At 36.9% G+C, this 24,346-nt stretch overlaps 1 protein-coding gene and 1 non-coding gene across 4 annotated transcripts in view; both read right to left on the bottom strand.

Moving 5' to 3' along the window:
- Positions 1-320: 320 nt before the first annotated feature.
- LOC123876072 (torso-like protein) overlaps positions 321-24,346 on the bottom strand; it is a 56,397-nt gene continuing 32,371 nt past the window's right edge. For 2 of the 3 annotated variants that reach the window (XM_045922204.1, XM_045922201.1), the window contains exons 2-7: positions 9,073-9,191; positions 5,948-6,172; positions 5,301-5,423; positions 4,489-4,663; positions 1,643-1,777; positions 321-1,070 (exon numbers count right to left, since the gene is read on the bottom strand). In XM_045922204.1, coding sequence (XP_045778160.1) covers positions 810-1,070; positions 1,643-1,777; positions 4,489-4,663; positions 5,301-5,423; positions 5,948-6,172; positions 9,073-9,173 — 1,020 coding nt within the window. In that variant the 5' untranslated portion in view covers positions 9,174-9,191 and the 3' untranslated portion in view covers positions 321-809. Of the gene's footprint in view, positions 1,071-1,642; positions 1,778-2,835; positions 2,971-4,488; positions 4,664-5,300; positions 5,424-5,947; positions 6,173-9,072; positions 9,192-24,346 lie in introns of all 3 variants that reach the window. The other variant, XM_045922202.1, reaches the window with a different exon arrangement.
- On the bottom strand, positions 9,857-9,928 carry Trnad-guc. The gene has a single exon. It is a non-coding gene; the product is annotated as a tRNA-Asp (tRNA).

The following is a 24,346-nucleotide window of genomic DNA, read 5'->3' on the forward strand; positions in this document are numbered from 1 at the left end:
GGCATCGTAGCGCCTAAACGAATGAACCGATTTTAATTTAGTTTTTTTTGTTTGAAAGGTGGCTTGATCGAGAGTGTTCTTAGCTATAATCTAAAAAAATTGGTTCAGCCGTTTAAGAGTTATCAGCTCTTTTCTAGTTTTCTTGTAGAAAAGAAGGTTAGATAACCGTTAGGTTCATAATATTATGTCAATAGGCAAATGTCAAGCTGTCAAGATGGACGTTGCCTAAATACATAATTATTTATTTGAAAATGATGTTTTGGAAAACTCAAATACTTTGGATCGTCGCGGGGGTGTTATAAATTTTTAATTTACACTTGTTTTGATTAGTACCTATCAATTCCTCAAAATAATTAATTTATTGGCATTCAATCACTCAATTCCAATGTGGATCAGATGGACGCAATCGAAAATCGATTTTTTGTGCAATTTTTTGCACCATTTTTTCTTCCAATCATTGTCTTTTACAAAATTCAATATCAATTGTTTAAATTAACTAAGCCTAGCATCACTCTAGTCACTTTTATGTCAAGTTCTAGGCTAATTGGCCTATAACACAGAATTCTAAAATAAGGTTATAGAAATATTATCTATTGTTTTATATTAATATCTGGACAGTGTGTTGTCGATGTTTAGTTTCATACATTAATCTTTCAAGAATACAACGTAAATCTATAAAAATAAATACGCAAAAACGTCTCTGCTTACAGTAATGTGCACTGATCTTCTGCTACACATAGCGTGGTGACAATTTCACGTTCCATTAACACTTCTATACTTATTTTGATTTCTGTGGTCTATAACCATTATCACATATTACTCTCCCATAACTTCAAATAATTGTCTATCACTTCCTCGAACCACTTTTTTTTCTTCGCGTCTTTGAATGCAGGCGATAATGTCTTTAATTCTAATTGTAATAAAGCTTCATTTCCTAGTAAAGAGTCTAAGTTTCTTAGTAGAGTCGGTTCCCCGTGTAGTTTCAGTAAACTTGGGTACGAGAATATGTAGTAATGTACCCTTAGGCGTTTCATCGCCCAACTCTCTACTGTTTTGTTACCACTGGCCACCTGAAAAATCAAAAAAATATAGATGAGTAGCTTGTCTTGAATTTATTTAATAAAGTACACACCCATTTTAATACCTAGCAAACTATCTCGCAGTCTTTGAATTTTGTATCTTTTATGCGAAAAACAATCTTTAAATTGTAATTTTTTTTTAAGTATTTCATTTCATCTTTCTAATTTATTTCCTTCTGCTTCATCTGAGACATCAATCATGCTTTAAAGATATACAGAAGAAACTGCACGTATTTATATTAAAGAAAAAAATTTGTACAGGATGAAATGTTCAAAGATTTCATGATAAATGAATTTTAGTAATACATGAGTAATAGAAGAAATCCATGGTAATAGAAGAAGGTATTTCATGAATTCGATAGCAATGACATGCCTGCATAATATCAAAATGTAATATATGTTTCAGTGGGGAGTAAAAACTAAACGGGTACGATTTGTATTCTTGTGCATCACCCTTTTGCTTTTGGTTTTTGAAAAAAAGTCAATAAAGAATTTTCCTTTAAAAAAATTGTTGTTTTTATGAGTTTTAAACCTTAATACAAGTGGCATAGGATTGTTTTTACCTTAATTTGTCCAATATGCTTGGCCTGCCAGGGTGAGAAGTACCCTTCCAACTCCTTAGCAGTGATATCCGCCACTCCCTTGCTTTTAAGCCTTTCTTTGATCATAGAGTATGCGGTTCTAGAGAACACAAACACCTGGAGTGAGAGCATAGACAAGATTCACGATTTTATTTTTTAGATGTTTGAAAATGGGATTTGTTTATTTTTTTTATTCATATTCTGTTAGGGCGTGCACGCACATTCTTGATGGTCATCGTTGGATCGGAGGTAAAACCTCTTTTCTATTTCTTAGTACGAAACTTTGACTTTTGTAAGGTAGGGAGTACCTTAGATAATTTTTTTAATTTTTTTTTTTTTTAATAATTCTTTTTTTACTAAATTGGTGTAAGTCATTTGGAAACTTATATAATGGTACCTACAGTGAAGGTGCTTTGAAATAATTTGAATGTACAAGATGCAAAAATGTTCATGTTCAAATGAAGTGAAGTCAATGATCGTGAAAAGAAATAGTAAAGAAGATTTGATGGAAAGCTTTTAGAAAAACAATTAGAGATTTTTGAACTCAAGGCTTATTTTATAGTTTGTAAATCTGCACACTGGAGATTTAAGATAAAATAAGCCTCTACTAAAATGGCCCCAGATTATTCTAAGTAAGTATGTAAACTACCTAGAATAATCATTCTAAGTGATCTTCGTTACAAACCTATTAATAGTAAGTTTAAAATATTGATTTCTGTAAAAGCTTTCATGAAAATACTAAGTACCTACCTAAATGCCACCTGTCTAGATGGAACTTGGTTAGGTACTAGCAGACTTGGTTCTGTTTGAATGTAATTTTTCAAAAAAATAGTACAACTTAGGTGATAAGTATATTTTTCCTACATAATATACATAATACCTACATAACTTTGTCTCGTTTAACTCTAAGTAAAGTCTGAGGAAAATCAACACCGGAATTCATAGTCAAGATACTTCTTTAGAGTACCTTGTACCTTGAGTAGAGTACCTACGTTTCAGACGACAGGTTGAATATGACACATGCCGTTTGAATCGTCCTCTAAAGAGGCCCTATCTTGACTATGAATTCCAGTGTAAGATCAACGAGGACTGTGAAATTCCTTTATAGCTATGGATCATTAAAAAACTCGAAAAAGCAAACAGAACCAATCCACCGATCCAGCAACGATCCAAACCTTGACCGCGCCAATATGCTCGGTGAACAGCGGCGAGAAGTAGTTGTTCATCTCCTGCGGCGGGATGTCGGCCACGCCGCGCGCCTTGACCCGCTCCTTCACGCGCGAGTACACGCCCCGCGAGAACACGAATACCTGGGTCACACTATGTGTCATGACTCACGACTCACAAGTCATGGCTCACGCATGAGTCACGACAAATGGTCTGCAAGCCGACTGCAAAGTTGTAGTTGTGATGCAGTTTTATTGCAGTTGATGTAACTGCGTCGCAACTGCTGACTCAATGAACGGTCCGCGTGTTGTCAACACACGCGACAACAACAATATTACGCGACAGGTTTAAATGGCAATCGGGGTATGAGGCGGAGGGACGCCCCGCACATCCGCACGTCACCCGCGCTATCCCGCACCGGGCGCGGGATACACGGGTGTGCGGGGCGTCCCCACCCCGATTGCCATATCGACCTGTCGCGACCTATAGTTCATGACGTTCTTATTACTAAGGCTGGCTTTACACGGGCAGCTTGAAGCAGTCAAGACTGACTGCTTTAAGCTGCGATTGCATAGTGAACTACAGTCTTCTATTTGCATACAGTTGTAATTAAAATCGACTGCTGCAGCAGTTATAAAATATGGCAGCTTCAAGCTGTTGGCAATGACTGGTCGAGCGGTCACTTATTTTGATCACTCGCTAACTGCGCTGCGCGTGTAAGGCCGGCCTAATATGCACACGAACTATACCTACAGCCGGCTTGTAGGCTTATTAGATTAATATTGGGGTGATCCATTCATTGTGTTTGTTATTAACTTATTACCTTATTACTTAGATGACTCAAGGCATAGATATAGTATTCAGCTGGTATTTAGTAACTTCAATATCGAGTAAACGTGACAAAGTTTTGTAAACTGTCGGCCATTTTGTAAACAATGTCACATTGGTTTTCGCGTTGTATCTCATGCGGTTCTATACAGGAGTGGTTTACAATACTTGGATAAATACTTTCCTAACAGTTAATTGATTTACAATTTGAAAAAAAAAAATAGCAGTATGGGCCTAAACCCAAGCCTAGTGTATCGGTCAGGGTTAAGGAAAACCCGCCAAACCCGTTGCACTATTGTCATACCAACTCCAAGGACAAGTTTTACGCTCTTTTGGACCTTTGGAGATTAGTCATGTTTAACGTGGCTAGTTCTTTAAAAAAAATCCTTGTACCTAATCCAAACACGGTGAGTTTATTTAAGCCAACATAACGTAAATAATTTTTTGCGGGATCAAATACAGAGAAAGACAAAATTTTACTAAGTATAGGTAGTTATATACCTACTACTCATGTGGTAACATAAATGTATTCCGTTTTCACTTGATAAGTGAAATGAAGACGGAAATGTTTTGCAAACTACCCGCGTGTATTGTAAACAAGGTCACGTTGATGTTAACAACCGTTTCTCGCGTGATTTTGCACGTTTTCCTTTTTATATGGTGTAGGTTGTGGTCATCATTTTTAGAGATCCGTATCTCAAAAAGAAAAATGGAACCCTTTACGGGATCACTTTGTTGTCTGTCTGTCTGTCCGTCCATCCGTCTGTCTGTCTGTCTGTCAGACTGTCCGTCTGTCCGTCTGTCGTGAGTATAAAATCCCTAACTACCCTCACCTGGTATAACGAGTTACCCGTGATGTACGATGCTATGTAGTGCGAGCCGTATTTGCGCACGAAGTCTGCTATGGATACTGTGTCTCCTAAAGTGGTCTCGTCTATCGCTTCGTATACTACGTCTTCTACTGCTATGTTTGTGGGTAGGTCTTTTAGTTTTGCAGTTTCTCGGAACCTGGAATTGTGAAACAAAATAATTTATATCAAGTAAATAACGACCAAAAGACCAAAAGGTCATTTAGATTGAAAACGCAATATTAAACAAATTGTTGGGTCTGTTTGTGGTTTCTTAACAATAACCTTAACTTTAAGAACCCTAATATTACTATTAAATAGGTATGGATTACCTGGAAGAGATCTAAGATAGGTTTGTTTTTAAATTATATTTTGTCATTTTTATATCCTTTAGTAGGTATGTAGAAAGTTTAGTAGGTATATAGTAAGAAAGTTGATACCTACTTATTAAATAAATAAATGCTTTTAATTTTTGTTTGCTTGTCTGTCGAGCTATATCTTCGGAAGATCTGAACCTATTTTAATAGGTTTTCGGAGCAAATAGATAAGTATACCATAATTATAGCTACTTCATATCATGGGAAAGCAAGAATTACGGGATTGACAAAACACGCAGTCAGAAGCACGAGCAAAGCTAGTGATAAATAATATAGTGCAATGTGAAGTTTTTGTGTAAATAAACTTCGTTCATTAAACCACATTCAAGATACACTATTGACTACACCTTTTGCTTCAAGAATGACATGGAAATTAGATGATTGATTCATCAGCTGAAAGTATTATAATAAATAACTTACCTAGATACCCTCACGAGAACATAGCAGTGGTCTCCATTGATAAAGGAGGAGTTGATGCCGAGGTTGCGGGCCATTATATCCGTGGGCCAGCCCGCCGTGAAAGCCCGCCATGGCCGCTCTAACCTGAAAAACAGGCAACATAGACATAAATTCAACATTAATACGAGATAACAAAGTCAATATCAAGGTAACGGAGATCGAGTTGACGAACATCGATGTCGAGTAAAATACTGTTGGTATAGCGAAGGTCGATGTCGACTGTTGAGTTGACGACGTTCGATATGGACTGTTGAGGAAACAGAGTTCGATATCGAATGTCGAGTTTACGAAGATCGACGTCGGATATCGAACTAACGAGGCCGACGTCGACTGTCAAGGTAACAAAGACCGATGTCGACTGTTGAGGTAACGAAGGACAATGTCGGCTGTCAAGGTAACTAAAGGCAATGTCGAGTTCACGCAGGTCGATGTCGACCTTCGTGAACTCGAATACTGACTAGACAAAGTGTGGTAAGTACATGAATTGAACTGAATCCTCGCTTTGGATCATTTCCTAGTCTCCCAAATTGCGGTTTTGGCGATGTGTTTTCCATAACACCTTCACTATCCTTAGGTCAACGGATGGTTAGAAAGAGTAAAGTGTCTACCTTTCAAAGCTAAAATCCCTAAAGTACGCCTGCAATAGCTGCTTCAAGTTATCGCAGAACTCCATATGAAAGTCTCCGTCGAACAGCGTCTTCGCCTGTCTCGGTTTGGGCGCCACGACGAATCGCTCCACGTCTCGGAAAACGCTGACAGTTGGCTCCCGGAACACCCAGCCGTCTGTGTCGTTGCGTGGCACCACACGCATGCATATGCTGAGGTAGCCATATCTGGAAAGCATAATATAAAAAATAAATCAGTTTGAATAGATGACTTTAAACTAATGAGTAACGTGGAGTTATAGAGAGTATGTGGAATCCAGTAGTAGAATCATGAAAACCAGCTACTGATGTTCTACTACTCTAGCTGTTCTACTTCGCTACATCAAGAATCTACTACCGCTTCAAACCTTAGTAAAAAGAACCACCACGGTCGAACGGTTTATATTTTACCCATTTATAATATGTTTGCGGAATCTTCACTATACCTACTTTAATAAGTATTCAGTAAACTTTCATTTAAAATCTACCAAACTTCATACATTTATCACGATTTAATTTTTTTTCTTCACCATAAAAACCGTCTACCAACGCGGTTTAAAAAAATTCTTAGTCAGTGCGAAAATGACCGATAAAATTCCAAAATAAAATTTTTGCCATATTGGTTTTTCAATCGTTTCCTCATATATTGCGCGAAACTTTGGTTAGGTATGTAATAAAAAAATGCGTAGTCCACAAGCTCACTGAATTATGTTAAAATATTTATTAATTGCAACTTGGACACTAATGAAATACGACTTTGTTATTGCTCCTGTACCATTCCAGGCAAACTTGAAATTGCACTGTTAGATAGGGTTGCCAGTTGCCAGTTTCCACAGTCCTACATTAGTTTTAAGTGAGCGAATGTGCAGTATGTCAAAAATGCCTAAGGCTGGTTTCCGGGAGATCCGTAAGGATCGCCCGTAGTACGGAAGACCCGTACGGGTAGCGCCCGCAGAGCTCTGAAACGAGTGTATGAGTTCTATACGTTGAACGGACTCTACCCGGAGAATGTCCCGTACGGAACAATCCGCGTCGCTATGAAACAATGTTCTAGCGCCTCACGTGTGTCTCCGCTCCGGGAGCCCGTACGGAAGACCCACACGGGTCAGCTGTGAAACCAGCTTTACTCCATCCTTTCCATCCACTTATCATCTTATATCCATCATCATCAACCGATAGCCATCCACTGCTGGATATAGGTCTCTTGTAGGTACTTCCAAACACCTGAACCCAGTGGCTCCCTATGACTCGTTGATGTCATTAGTCCATCTAGTGGGAGGTCTTCCAACGCTAGGTTTCCGGTGTGAGGTCGCCATTCCAACACCTTGGGACCCCAACATCCGGATCGTATGTATATTCAAACTATCTGACCTGTCTATTATGCGCTTCAGTTTCACAACCAACTGAGCTCGGCTAACAGAGAACACCCACACGACAATAAAAAAATACAGTATTATATTGTGGTCTACTTGAAAACGATTACAGAATAACAAAAAAAAATTGGGCTGTAATAAAAAAATGCTTGTGATTTATTCCAAATTGACAAGTTGGTAACCCTATTCGCACGTTTATTCTTACAAAGTGCAGTGTTCATGCATTCAGTTGGTCCTTGGTATGTAGTATGTACTGTAATACCAAACGAACATGGTAATACCGTAATTGCTATGAAATATGAATTATATTGCATTGTTTGAATTGCATGTGTTTGAAATATTATGGCAACCTTACACGGCGTTGTGCGTGTTTTTATCTAATGGCGCTAATTTTTTATTTATGTTTCATTAATTTAATTCAATAATGACACGTGTGACCTTAAGTTCTGCCTTTATAAGTCACTGTATATGGCGCTTTCTTCATTCAAACGCAGGAGAGTGATTACTACACCATTTGATATTGTACGCTCATAACTAAGTATTGTATCGATTAGTCTCGTCATTATTTAAGTTTATTGATGTACAAAATGCTATTTTAACACTATGACAACTTTGTGCGTAAATAGATTAGGAGAATGAAAATTCTAAAAAAGATTAACTTTAGACATAAGTAGTTTATTTATTCATTAGTTGAAATAAATTTACATTGCAGACATATATTTAGTACCTAGTTCTTTCTCAAAAATACTTTTCGCAAACGACTGTTCAACCTACCTGTACCTATCTATGCCTAACTCTATTCTATTTTAGCAAGTAGTGTAAGCAGGTAAATAAGAATCTACTGGTTATTTCCCAAGACAAAGGCCTATATAAATTCTCCGGTGATTTAAGTTTTAACGGTTCACAGCAAACGACACGAAAGACTTTATAGCGGCGGTAGTAGAGAATCGTCTTACGAATTCCAATCTCGTCTTCAAGTATTCATTGTGTTGCTCACAAACAAACTCACTGTATCTTTCACGTCAAAAGGTCATCATTGTACCTGCGCAGAAAGTGAATTATCGATGCACTCGCACCACCACCCTAATACACTAGTATTTCGACCTTCGTGGTAAGCATTAAAAGTTAAACAAAAAACTAAAACCCGACTTTACCCGCGGACTGCCGATAGATATCGCTCGCTGTATTTTATCACTACTATATTTATATTTATGAACGCAGAATTTTTCCTCTATCATTAATTGATTTCCCACTCGATAAAATAGCAAAAAAAATTTTGGAGGCCCCCACTTTTTTGGATCTTACATCCGTCGTGTCGATTCACCCGGACCATAATAACGAATCGATTGACACGTCATTCATCAAAATCGGCTCAGTAGTTTAGGCGCTACAGTGGAATACACATAAATACAAACTTACACACATACATTATGTATGTATGTAAGTTTGTTGTAATGTAAGATACATTGACTGCTAAAAGCATAAATCATTTTTTATTAACTATATAGATTAGCACTTGGCTACAATCAGACTTTCTAGTAAGTGATGATGCAGCCTAAGATGGAGCGCGCTTGCCTAGAAGTTGCCTATTCACTATTGACTTGAAGGTGCCCATATTTAAAAATGGGAGGGAAAATTGATGCCGGAAGGTTTTCCTTTTGGCTTTACGTATGAATGAATTAATGGTTGCCGTAGCGTGTAATGACAATAAGCTACCTCATGAATATGTTGATGGACTTGCCGACGCCGAGCTCGGAGTCGAGTGTGGCGGCGCGGCACAGTGCTACCGCCAGCAGAAGCACTGCCGCCCGCACCATCACACCGACGAGACACCACTGCAACAAAAGATAATAGATAGATAGATAGATAGAAACACTTTATTGCACACAAAAACACATGTAAAGGATAACAACACAGTAAGAAGAAAACAGAAAAAACAATTGTGTGCAAAGGCGGCCTTATTGCTTGGAGCAATCTCTACCAGGCAACCTTTAATACAAAAATAAATAACTTGTTTAATATAATATTTCATTATCATCAGCCTGTGGAGGTCCACTGTTGGACATAGGCCTTCCCTAAACAGCGCCACCACACCCGGTCCTCACTCCTCAGCCTTTCTCATCCAGCCACTTCCCGCCAACCGCTTTATATCGTCGGTCCATCGTGCTGGAGGGCGTCCCACACTACGCTTGCTTATACGCAAGTCTTCACTCAAGGACTTTCCGGCTCCAACAGCCATCGCCTCTACGACAGGCATGGCCTGCCCACTACCACTTCAGCTTGCTAATAGTTTAGGCTATGTTAGTGACCTTGGTTCTCCTGTGGATCTCCTCATTTCGGATCTTATCCCTCAGAGAAACTCCTAACATAGCGCTTCCATAGCTCGCTGAGCAACTTTCAATTTGTGAACAAGGCTATTCAAAAATTCAAATAATATTTAAAATAATTCAAAAAATATATTATTTAAAATAAACAAAAATAATAAAATAATTTAAAAAATCTCCCCGGCGGGGAATCGAACCCCGGTCTCCCGCGTGACAGGCGGGGATACTTACCACTATACTACCGAGGATGTGTCAACAGATGTGAATTATCTGAACGTTATACTTAAGAACTAAATTAGTTATTATTAGATTTATTGAAATCAAAATACATAAATGTATTGTAAAAAAAATTATGGAAAAAATACAAAACCCATCAAAATTGTAAATTATCTCATTTAGCACTAAGAAATACTTTCAGATAACCTGTAAAAAATAGGCTGCATTATTTTTCAAGCATTTAATTTTATCTTCCACAAAACCTTCGATCCTGTGATTTGAGTTTTGAACTAAACTGTATGTATTTCATAATTTTATCGAAGTTTAGTAGCGCTGACTCAGCCAGACGCCATTGCGACAGAAATGTAAAACCAACTTTCTGTAACGTAATAACAGATGGCGTTAGTGGTATTCAACACAAATTAAATACCTAATAAGTTGAATATACCAGGGTTGTTATTGTTAAGCTGGTTACTTTTTAGGGTTCCGTACCGGGTGCCAAAGGAGCCCTAAAGCCTTCGCTGCCCGTCCGTCCGTCCGTCCACCTGTCTGTCAAGCCACCATGCAAAATTTAAAAATTCAAAAGGGTTGTCTCTTATATTATAATACGGAATTTTGATTATTGTATTATAATAGGAAACGGAGAGACAAACTGACAAACTAAATTTAATTTAAAACTAAGTACCTAACTAGGTAGCTATTTATATTAATTAATAATTATAAAATTCAAGATACTTATAGGGCAGTAAATTTTAGATAGTGAAAATATTTATTAGTAGGGAATTAATTCTGAAAAAGTTTTATAGTAAGTAAGTATAATTTTAGCATAAGTTATTAAATCTCAACCTGGTAACCTAGTAGAGATCGCAAAGCGACAAGGCCACTAATTGTTTGTGGTGGGCTCTTCTCAGACTTGGGCGCGTTTTGAACCCTCGTAGCTTTAGTTTTGAGTTAAGTAATTAATTATCACCACTACTTATATACTTAGTACAAATTTAACAATTTCGACCATCAAAAGTAGTACAATTGTACCTACTTCGAATAAATGATTTTGACTTTGATTGTTGGTACACGCCTACTTCTATTTTGTGTTTTGTGTTTTTCCTTTTTTATATTGGTGTAAAATAAGGAATATTTCATTCATTCATAATCATTCATAAGTTAGCGTATTAGGCACCTACCTAAGATGCGCAATAATTAGTTATCGCGCGATCAGATGCAACAAAGCGAATTATCACTTGAACTAGCCAACCCTTGACCCGGTTCGCTAAATTGAGCCAATTGTATTCTACAAATTGCATTTGGCCGTAATTCATGAAGACGACACGCTACGTGAACACGAATGACAGTACTAATCTATTATACTTAGGTCTATGACACCTCTACCTACCATAAAACTAAAACTAACCTAACTAACTTATCTAACTTAAGTGGCAAGCGACGGGTCTGCCCGCGAAATTCAAATTTTATTTGGTTTTTCGCAATTTGTAAACTAATACGGCAAAGTTTGATACTAGTGGCGGGGCCGGGGTGGCGCTTCCAAAATCAATGTTTGACACAGTACGGATGTGCTTCAAAAATGGTGGCTCGTTACCAGTTTATTTAAATCCATACTAATATTATAAATGCGAAAGTGTGTCTGTCTGTCTGTCTTTCTGTTAGCTTTTCACGGCTCAACAGTTAAACCGATTTTGATGAAATTTGGTGGAAGGACCAGGCAAATTTTTATCCCGGAAAATATAAAGAGTTCCCACGTGATTCTTAAAGTCCTATCCGTTCAACCGATTTACATGAAATTTGGCACAGAGGTAGCTTGCATCCCGGAAATTGACATAGATAACTTTAATCCCGGAAAATCAAAGAGTTCCCACTGGGTTCAAAAAACCTAAATTCACGCGGACGAAGTTGCGGGCATCATCTAGTAAAGATATAAATTCGATTCCTTCCGTGACCGGTCAAGCTAATTACAATGGCAATCAAAGTAATTATTGTTGGAAACACTTGGCGCAGGTATTTTGGTAACGGATGGCTTGCATCAGGTCGAGTGCGGCTTCGACACTAGAGGCTTGAGGCTTGATTACACTTGAGATATTGAGATTAATTAGTACATTCAAATTATAAATTCGTTGGAAGTCCACGATTTGATGAAGAACACCGAGAAACTCATTTGTTTTTTGTTGAAAAACGTTTTTTTGTTGAACGTTATCTTCGTAAGGAGGCAAGTACCATGTTTAATTCAGATGGCACTCTTCAGCCTAGGTTACAAAATAGGTAATTAGTCACGTTTTATTTCTGTCTACTGTTGCACTAACACAGGCAGTTCCGCAATAGCGGCCAGAATTTAGACTGTGACACTAGGTATGAAGTCTGTAACATTTTGATAAAACTATAATCATAATAAAATTCGAAAATGCCATTATTATTAGTAAGTACAACTGAAAAAATAACTTAAATTTAGATTTTTAGGTACATAATTACTAATTAGGTATAATAATAAGTAATAACTGAAAAAATGAGTTTTTCGCCAATGAATATTTTTTTCAGTTCTAAATAAACTTTTTATCATTCATTGCAAAGTTCATTTATAATATAACTAGGATACAGTATGACTATTTATTCTCATTATAATATTGCTCTCCATAACTTTTTTCATACTTTTCAAATGAAAAAATATATAAGTTGCTAAGAGGCGCGCAAAGAATTTGAATATATTTGCTAACGGTACATCAAATCGGGAATACTCCTACTCGGTGCATTAGTTGAACGTCTAATTGAACCGTTTGTAAACACCAGTCTTACACGAGTTAAAAATAATTACCCGAATTAATCTACAAAATTGGATAAATTCATATCAAGTAGAAAGATACCAACCTACTAACTTACACACACACAAACACACACACACAGACACAGTTTATGCTGCGAAATATTACTGATACTTGTTTTAGTTAAAAAATCCGTAAGATACCTATACTAAGGTTTCAGCTAACTACAAGATCCTAAGTTATAAGGAACTAGCTGATGCCCGCGACTTCGTTCGCGTGGATGTAGGTTTTTCTAAAATTCCCGTGGGAACTCTTTGATTTTCCGGGATAAAAAGTAGCCTATGTGCTAATCCAGGGTATAATCTATCTCCATTCTAATTTCAGCCCAATCCGTCCAGTAGTTTTTGCGTGAAGGAGTAACAAACATACACACACACACACACACACACACACACACATACAAACTTTCTCCTTTATAATATTAGTGTGATACCTTTTAGACAAATTGGGTTAGTGGGAATAACCAAACCCAATCTTAAAGATAAAAGGTTATCACTTCGGTGTGACTGATTGCCATTTGATCTGTGAATCAGAACAAGTAGTAATGACATACCTACCGGCACCTACTAAGTACAATCCGGCTAATGATAAAGCTAAGTGCCTAGGTACCTACGTTGTTTGCAAATTATGCATAAGTTTGCTATGGTAATCGCCAATCGGAAACTATGAAGGTATGTGTAATATTATACAGGGTGTTTGGTGTATAATGACGACACGTACCCATGATACTTTGATCTGATAAATACAATTCTGAAGTAAAACGACGAAATAAAATTATAAAAATTTCCATACAAAATTTTAATTTTTTTTAATGTCCAAGTTTTCATGGCCCTAACTTGCCCTTACTCACTGGCCTTGGCCTATCTAAAGATGGCCAACGATCTCAGTGAGTTAGGGCACGTTAGGGTCATGAAAACTTTGACATTTTTTTTTTTAATTTTGTTTGAAAATTTTTATAATTTTATTTCGTCATTATACTTCAGCATTGTATTTACTAGATCAAAGTAGCAAGGGTATGTGTCGTCTTTATATACTAATTACCAAACACCCTGTATATGAAGTGCTCGTACCTATCTTGTCTACTTATATACTTAGAATAAAACGGTAGAATTTACATACCTATACGTACTACGTCTACTTACTTACTTACTTACTTATTACTTAAAATTAGTTTTACAAATATTGCGTGACTCCAAACTTTTTCTAGTACTTGATTATTTAGGTTTTTAAAACTGCTTCTTTCTTGGTTTTTTCTTGATTTTTAAAAGCTTTTGTTTCCTTTGGATTACAAAAAACCTAATTAAGATCCGAACCTTGCATGATCACCTACCGTCCTAAGAAATTTCCATCGAAATCGGTTCAGCCCGATAGTTTTAAAACTTATTATCGAATCGTAAATCACTTTATATGGTGCTTTATTGTTTTAGTTTTATCAACTATCTACTTAGTTAATTGATCTCCATTCTCCATAAATAGATTAGGTATTATATACATATATTCCTCATAAATAAATAAACTCATAAATCATTCAGTGTTACATTATAATACTAATTAAATATTAATATTATGCTGAGACCACATAATGGTAACAATAAGAAAATATAATAACCATTCAACGGACGGACAAATATAACACCCACGCATATTAATTAAGTAAAGGTCTGGCCCCACACACCGCGATGAAACCGCATGGCACAGGACGAATACCTACTCTAGAACTGACCTAAAAGATAAACAGATCGCAAAAACCTCGGAAAACAACGCGATTTGAACGGCGCTTTTGACCTTCTGGAGTTAGGTTTTCAGTCGAATCACGATTTCATTGCCAGTTCGTGGCAACAACAAGGTCCTATGGGCGTATAATAATGGTGCGCTTCTTACGCAAATCAGTGAGAAGCTACTTGTTTATTATTTAAGTCAGTTAAGGAAAAATAGATTATAGTTAGTAAGTTAGCCTTTAGTCTTTACATACAGCAATTTTTAGTTTCCTTGTGTTTTTCTTGTTCAGTGTGCAATAAAGTACATACATCCATCCATCGTCCATTCATCAACCTGCTTGCGTCTAAGGCTGGACATAGGCTTTTTGGAAAGCTCGTTAGGTACCACACAAGGTCTTTCGCCTTCCTCGTATTACTCCTACTTCCCATCACTTTACTGGCACATGGTCTCCATTCCAAAGCGCATCTGCTCCAACGGCCATCGGTTTTGCGACATACTTGGCATGCTCACTGTCACTTATACACACATTATGCCACACAGTGATATAGCGCTGTCTCGTTTTAAGAGAGTGTAAGCAATGTCAAAGTGCGCTTAAGAGTTTGTATCGAATTTGGTGGCACGGCAAGACGGCAAGACTATTTCCGCGAAGGCGAAAGTCGCCCGTGGAGATGGCGCCTAATGGTATATCGTGTCACTTACATGGTTCTGCGTCAAGCGAAGGATATCCGAGTTGTAATCGCGCGGTCGTTCGTTATTATGTATCCGAGCCCTTAATTCCCTGGAAGGTGCCTACTTACAGTACAAGATTATGATAAGCAAGATTCGATTACACATAAAAATACCATGCTACATGAGCATGTAGATATGGCTTGCAATATTGCATATCCAAACAGGTCATTCTAATAGTTAAATAACTTATTGATATTTCTTACAATATTATGTAAATACATACTAGTTAGCTGTAAATACTAGGTAAATATTGGATTGGAATCTGAAAAGTAATTGTAAGTAAATACTTAAAAACTCTACTCTAGAAAAACCGTTGAAATATTTTGCTATAAAAAAAACCGGTCAAGTGCGAGCCAGACTCGCACACCGAGGGTCCCGTACTACAGTTTTTCGACATTTCGCACGATGATCGGGCATAATTGACCCGCTTTGCAAACATGAAACAAAGTAGTTTTAAATCAGAGATAATATTGGAACCTGTATATTATAATCAATAGGTTTTTTTCATGGTACAAAAATTATTCGATTATTTTTTTTGGGATTCCCATGACCAGTCAGTGTAAATCAAAGCCGTATTTGAATACATATCTACTGTTAATTTCGCTTATATCCACCGCCTCCGCGGGTTTGGTTTCCATATTAAAGTGCTCGTTTACCTTTATCGCATATATCCATTTATCTACACATGTGGCATGTGATCAAGTTACTAAATTATGTTTTCAGGAAAAACAGCAAAGTTTTGCGATTATTTTAAATGTTCAGTCTATTCTAGCTATGTTGATTTACAATACTTACAATAGTTAGGCTTAGAAGTTATTAAGTTAATCGACTTTGACTTGTCGACATAGGTTATTAAATAAATATAATATTTATGCAATGATAGACATACCTAGTATGCTTTGCAGTAGGTATGCGGAAAACATTGTAATTTTTATGCATAACTAGCTGATGCCCGCGACTTCGTTCGCGTGGATGTAGGTTTTTTAAATTCCCGTGGGAACTCTTTGATTTTCCGGGATAAAAAGTAGCCTATGTGCTAATCCAGGGTATAATCTATATCCATTCTAAATTTCAGCCCAATCCGTCCAGTAGTTTTTGCGTGAAGGAGTAACAAACACACACACACACACACACACACACACACACACACACATACAAACTTTCTCCTTTATAATATTAGTGTGATAGTTATTTGTGATTATTTAAATATCCGTATAATATATTATCTGAATATATAAAAGGAAAAGGTGATTGACTGAATGATCTATCGACGCACAGCTTAAATCACTGAACGGAACAAGCTAAAAGGCATTATGACGCAGACATCCGCTAAAGGATTTTGGAAATTAAAAACCCCCTAAGAGGGTAAAATATCTGTGTAGTTTATGCGGATGAAGTCGCGGGCATAAGCTATTTTAGATATAAATTAAACTTACTTATGCCTGTCCGTAGAACAAAGTCGGTGTATATTTCCAAAATGTCAGCCACATCATGAGCTAAGCCCTTGGGTGACTGGTGAGATCTTTAAATAGGGATTGTATTCGAGGCACCATTGTAATTATATTAATCATGCAGTGCATAGGCCCATGATTATATACCTTCGAGAGGAATTCAAATGTCAAGCTACTTTTTGCATACCTAAGTATAGTGAAAACAATATTGCGATTAGTAATAAGTACTTAATATGTTGTCGTAATGTCATCACCATCATTTCAACTCATCACTGGCCCACTACTGAACACGGGTATGAGAATGGTTTAGACTTTAGGCCATAATAGGCTTCTTTAACTGTATTATATTTTTACCTATATATATTTATAGTTTAGGTATTGTTAAAGAGGATGTGGCACACATCCATACCTATACACAGACAGACAGATAGACGAACTGGAAAAGATTAGGGGTTTCCTACCACGGAACCCTAAAAGTCACACAAGAACAAATGTCTGGAAGAAATATTTGCTTACAAACTAGATGATGCCCGCGACTTCATCCGCGTGGATTAAGGTTTTTTAAAAATCCTGTGGGAACTGTGCTTTTCCGGGATAAAAATTGCCTAAGTCAATTTCTGGGACGCAAACTACCTCTGTACCAAATTTCATATAAGTAAATTGAATAAACGGATGAGCCTTTGAGAATCCCGTGGGAACTCTTTAATCTTCCGGGATAAAAAGTAGCCTATGCCCGTCCCCGCGAACCTCAAAATCGTTTCAACTGTTGGGCCGTGAAAAGGTAGCAGACAGGCAGACAGACATACTTCATTTATAATATTAGTATGGAAGTATGGTGTTTTTTTTTCTTAAAAGAATATTATTAGCCATGTTAAATGACTAATATTCCCCTTTCCTCTCCAACTAAGCGTCAGGCTTGTGCTAGGAGTAGGTACGACAATAGTGCAACGGGCGGGGGTTTGAACCGTCGACCTTTCGGTTTTCAGTCCACTCCTTTACCGGTTGAGCTATTGATTCTCTAAATAATACTAATATTAGTATGGAAGTATGGATTTAGAACCGATCTTTCCCATACAGACTCTACCTACCTAGTTGTCTGTTATTGTTATGTTTACTTGAATCATAACTGTAGTTAAAGGTCAATGGCCAGCTATGATAGTCGATATCCTGTATATCGTAGCCCTAATGCGGTGAGCTAGCTCAAACTCGTTATTCTAGGATTAGATACCTACTCGGTCCCTAGCGGATCAGTATCCTGTCTAATACAATTATATAGGTACGTACTTGAATTATATTATAATATTATAATTAAGTTTTGAATTTTTAGACTACAATTAATTTTGAAAATCCAGAAAAAAATATTTTAAGCATAGCTTTTAGTTATCTTAACTGTCGGCAGCATGTCGGCAGTCAACATTGACTGCCAATATCTTTTTCAATGAAGCTTTGAAACTCCAGAACTCCGGAGTTGGAAAGCGGAGTAACGAAATTCAACTCCGGAGCTGACAAAATAGTCCGAATTTCAAGCCTTAGTCCAGACTCAAACGTTAAAACCCCATCCAAGGTCAGACTCATCTTAAATAAATTTTTTTTAATGAAGTTGTTCTTGACACAACCTTGGCCACATAGAGAATTAATTATACTTAGTTATTAACTATAAGAATATAATTTATGGTTATATTGAATCATAAATATTATATACCTATGATGTATCGATTTCCCAAGGATATGGCTTATTTTTTCAATGAAGCTTCGAAACTCTAGAACTCCGGAGTTTGAGCGCTGAAACTTAACTCCGGAGCTGAAAAATTGTCCGAATTTCAAACCCTAGTCGAGACTCAAAAGCAAGACCATCCAAGGTTCGGACTCATCTTCAACATTTTTTTAATGAACTTGTTCTTGACACAACCTTGGCCTCATAGGGAATCATTTATTATAGTAATTATAATCTGTGGTTATATTTATATGCAGTAATAATATTTTTTATAACCATTTTATGATATATCATGGCTAGTAATAGTGGCTTCTTTTTTTTCAATGGAGCTTCGAACTTCTAGAATTCCGGAGTTGGAACTCTGAGGTATCGAAACTCAACTCTAAATACTAAATAGGTCCGAATTTCAAGCCCTAAGACTCAAAAGTCAAGACCACCAAGTTCGGAGTCATCTTCAACCAATTTTTTTTTTCTTGTGAACTTGTTCTTGACACAACCTTGGCCTCATAGAGTCATTAATTATAGTTATGATCTGTGGTTATATTCAACCATTTATATGCTGTATCATTTTTCCACAGCTAATAGCTTCCAAGAGAAACCGGTTAGACTCACGTGTTCGCTATATAGAAGTATGCTTTGGGATTGTGCAACTTATCTTTAGGTATTTTATTAGACTATCGACTTGTTTGTATATTGAATGAAACTTTAGAATTTTCATTATATTATTGAACTGATTAGGCTGTCCGGCGTCAGCGTACAGGTTCAGGGGTCTATCCCAAACAAGCATTTTAAGTTATTTTCAAGGTGGTGTTTGAAGCAATTAAATGACCCTTGCTTTAAGAGGGCTCTTTCCGTCACTCGTTTCATACAATCGTAGTTCCAATTTCATTTGAATATTAAGCAACCAAAGTCTATGAAATGCAGACATATTCTAGAAACTAATATCTATGTCTGTGGTTTTCCAGATTTCTGTTAAAATATTCGGTTTCAAAGTTACGCGGTCTTAAAAATTTTCATACAATTCTTTGAGCCTCTGTAATTTTGAAACTACATATTATTAGAAAAATCTAAAACACCACAGACACAGATTAGTTTCTAGAATATGTCTGCATTTCATGGACTTTGGTTGCTTAATATTCAAATGAAATTGGAACTACGATTGTATGAAACGAGTGACGGAGAGAGCCCTGTTAACGATGAAGGTAGAAATTGTTGGAAACTTCAACGGAATATTCTCAACGGTGTATGAAGTCTAACTTGCGTCTTCGACATATCTACAGTCGTCTTCTTGGAAAAGTTCGATAGGTATAGGTAATAGGTATAAGTATTAGGTATCATAAATCACACGCTTTGATATGTGACCATAAAATATGGAGCTATGTTGAAAATAGATCGCATTTTAAATGAACAAAGCCGACCTTTGCGCACCTGACATTTTACCGGCATGCCTACATCTACTAGATAAGATTATGACCTGATATTTGGAGAATTGGGTAGGTATCTATATACATATAATAAAATTGTAGAAAAGTGGTGTCTGTACAATGGAAATATATACAAAAAAAAGTAGCAGGGGTTGTTATTATATCGATGCCGAACCCGAAATTGTAATTATTTTTTTTTTTTGGCTGTTTGTCTGTGTGTTTGTGCACGCTAATATCAGAAACGGCTTATTCGATTTAGATACGGTTTTCACTAATATATTGTAATAAGCTTCACTCAACATTTAGTGTTTATTTCATGTCAATCGGTTCATAAATAAAAAAGTTATGTCAATTTAAAGAATCACGGCGAACATTTTTAACGTACAGAGTACGTACTACACGCCTCGCGCCCCGAAAAGTCACTATTCCACGCGAACGAAGTCGCGGGAACAGCTAGTATATACATAAAAAGAGGTGATAGCCTAGTGATTAAGATGTCGGCCTCCTAGTGGGGACGTCCAGGGTTCGACTTCGTCCCAGCAGACTTCACACACCTTTGAGAACATTATGGAGAACTCTCAGGCATGCCGGTTACCTCACGATGTTATTCTTCATTAAAACTCACTAAACTCCGAAGAATTAGAGCGCGCCCCTGCCCGGGATCGAACCCCCGATCTCCCGAATAAAAAGCTGTGGCATATAGATATAGATAGATAAAGTATTAAGTGTAGATAGATTATTATTATTAGGTATTTAAATAAAACTTTCTGATAAGGGAACAAACTTACTGACGAACATCACTCTGAATGTAGGATCTAGAAGCTTGTGGTTTTGTGTATTGTACCTATAGGTTTTTTTTGTAAGGTGGGTACCTCCACGAAGAAAGGATTTTTAGAAACTGCACGCGAGCGAAAACGGGGTGGGTAAGCTAGTTCATGATAAGTTTACTGTGCTTACCTAGTTTCCGGCTATGCGCAGATAATAATAAAACCATAACAACACAAATAGGACGCAATAACACCATAAAGCTGCAATAACTCATAAACACAATAACCAACATAAAGTTATTCTATGGGGGATTGCATCGTGGTAATAAAGCTAGGTATACACTTGGTTGCCACCTGCAACTTCTTGATTTACAGGTTACAAGCATGTAACGTGAACTGGAACGTCGTCGCGTAACTTCACCGCTCTCGTTCTGACAGGTCAACCGCCTGTCAACTACTGCCTATGGCTAAGTTAACTCTCAACGCGCCAACGTAGTGTGATAGTGTCTTTGCAACGTACATTGTTTTCTAATTTTTGTGTATCGGTCTCTCTGTGTCTGTGCGCTCTTTACAAAAGTGTTTGAAAGGCGCATTTGGAACCCTAGTCCCTTTTAAGTTTACCAATCAACTTACAAGCATCCCTCAAAAGGTAAAACGGAACCCTTATAGGATCACTTTGTTGTCCGTCTGTCTGTCTGTCAAGAAACCTATAGGGTACTTCCCGTTGACATCATGAAATTTGGCAGCTATGTAGGTCTTATAGCACAAGTACAGGAATAAATCTGAAAACTGCGAATTTGTGGTTAAATCATTAAAAAATATATTAAAATGTGTTAAAATTTTCAAAGTAAGATAACTATAGCAAGTGGGGTATCATATGAAAGGTTACCTCTACACCACCTCTACACCCTAAAACAGATTTCCATTTATTTTTATGTAAGTATAATAGTTTTTGATTTATCGTGCAAAATGTTGGAAAAAATACCCGAGTACGTAAAAAACCCTCAGTGCGCGAGTCTGACTCGCACTTGGCCGGTATTTTTAAGGGAAACTACTTTTTGGGGTTTGCAGTGCTTTACAATCGGGCCCGAGTGTATACTAGATTAAAGTGCATTAGTATCAATATGCAAACATTGTCACTGTTAGGCGTTGTCGTGATGAACGTTACGGGCGGGAAATGCTAAATATAGGCTAATTGTTACAAAGCTAAGGCGAATGGTCGCTTGGTACAGTTATCAACTTAATGTATCCTAATTTAGGTACCAAGAATTTGCTATGGTGACGAAGATACAGTTAAAGCACACCGCAATGAACATTTCATCGTCACAATAAGATCGAGTATACACTAGGGATTCCAATAGTATCAAATATGCAAACATTGTCACAATGTTAGGCGTTGTTGTCGTGATGAACGTTACGGACGGGAAATGCTAAATATAGGCTATTGTTACAAAATTTAAGGCGAATGCTCACTTGCTAAATAAATAAATTACCAGAAACTTTGCTCCGTTCTGGCGAATGCTCACTGGAATGGATTATATGAATCGTAACATTAAGGCTGAGTATACACTAGAGATTGCATTAGTATCAAATATGCAAACAGTGTCGCGTTCGTCGCGTGTGCCATGAATTTTAGGCGTTGTCGCAAATGAATGACTTGGTTATAAGAAATTCTAAATATAGGCTATTGTTATAAAAGTTAAGGTGAATGCTCAATGAAATTATAGTTGTTTGCGTTATAAACAGTTATAGTAGCCGGCGGAAAATATTGTACATCGACCTTCAGAAAGGGATTCCGGCTTCGTAGAGCGTTGTCTCTGTCACTCATACCTATGTGACATTTTGTCGCTCTCAACGACAGAGACAACGCTCGCGCTCTACGAAAACGCTATCTCTTTCCAAAAGTCGATGAACAATATTTCCTACCGGGTATTGTATAGTAGATCCCGATTCCTTTCGCTAGCAAGTTTTCAGGGTGAAGAAAACACTGCTTAAGATGAATGCTCATTGAAATGGGGTTTACTGCATTGTGACACTATGGCTGGGTATACGTACACCATAGATTGTAATAGTATCAAATATGCAAACATTATCACGATTATAGTGTGTGCCATGAATGTTAGGCGTTGTCGTGAAGAACGGTTTAGTTACAAGAAATGATAAATTAGGACTATGAGTTAAATGCTATTATTATTTGTTACCTAAAGGCCAATACACTCTTGATTAGTTCTATGAAGAATATTTTTACAAAAAAATATAGGAATATCAACCGTCACTTAAAAATTAAGGCACTCAGCGGGTTATGGAGAGAGCTCGGAGTTTCTCTACATGATCAAGTCAGAAATGAGGAGATCAGCAGAATTACTGGCATTCCTATTGAGGTATATTGGTTGCAAAGCTGAAGTAGTAAGGCGCATAGATACTGGGATCCCAAGATGTTGGAATGGCAACTTAGCATCGGAAAGTGCAGCTTCGGCAGACCCTACATTAGGTGGACGGATGATATCAATCTAGATTGGATATAGTCTAATTCTAGAGTAGTAACAAGGTGAAGGTACTTATTAAAATATAAGAAAAGTTTTTATACCGATTGCTGTATGCTTGGTGCCTAATAATATTCACAGATTGTCATATCTCGTAGAATAGGTTAAGGTAGGCACTTGCTAAATTGGATATAATCTAGAGTGGTAACAAGGCATTACGATATTGCAAAATTTTGTTTATGTTTAAATGTAGAAGTGAAAGTAACTGACCGAATAATAGGGCTATTCATAACTAAATATGTCTGTATAGTTAAGGTATTGGTAAACTAGAGTATTGCTAAATAGTAAATAATATCTATATTATAGATATTATTTATAAATCACCTTATGTAGGTACTTACTTATGTTTAATCTTCTATCTCTCTCGAATTACAAGCAGGTTATTAGGTACACATTAATTCTAAGCCCTAATCGGGATTTCTAGATTTTATTGATAAGCAAGAAGATTTTAGTTTGGGATTCGTATTTATGTATTTGGTACTTAAGTACTAAATAGAATCTTTGCCACATTTACTTAAATAGGTAAAACACACACAAACACTTACATAGGTAAATATTTAATTTTGAAGATTTGACCATATTTCATGCCTGATAAAGAGTATGAGTATATAAAACGTTCATACCTCTTCCAGGTTAGCATATTAGACACGGTAGAAATGGTTAGTGACATATCTTATTGTAGGCCTATTACGTAGGCCATCATAGAATAGTCATGTTTGGGATAATATGTGTCCATCCTGTAACCATGTTCCGTGTACACCGAGCCTTAGTTTGCATCGTTACTTACTAAAGTCCCAAAGTTCCATTGCTGGAAAAATTATACATTAGAATAGTTAGGTATAAATCTATGCCTAGTACTGCCTAGTACTATAAAATTGAATAGATATACCTACATTAACTGGTATACATAAGTTGTGTACGAAATGCGGTATGAAAATTGCCATGGCATCAATTTTCGTACAAGTTACGGAGTTATGTCATAAGTGGCACGTGACAAATACACTTACAAACTCCAAGGTCGGAAGTCGGACGTGTCTTCCTCTTTTGTGTTTGTTTTGCACTTGGCAAGGTTGCAAGTTGGAGCAAATATTTGATTTGTGTATTTGAACAAATAAGTGTTGCTAATCACATCCTGGATATTAGTAGTAGAATGATCTTTTAATTATTGCAGTGATTTCAATAGCCTATCATCACCTTCGCGTGCCTTCTTCAAAACAAAGTTTGGCGATCATCATCCGAATCTCTTTCAATTTCGGGGACTAAGCCCTGTCCACCTCC

This window comes from Maniola jurtina, chromosome 21 (assembly GCF_905333055.1).
Source record: "Maniola jurtina chromosome 21, ilManJurt1.1, whole genome shotgun sequence".
In the NCBI taxonomy this organism is placed as follows: Eukaryota; Metazoa; Arthropoda; class Insecta; order Lepidoptera; family Nymphalidae; genus Maniola; species Maniola jurtina.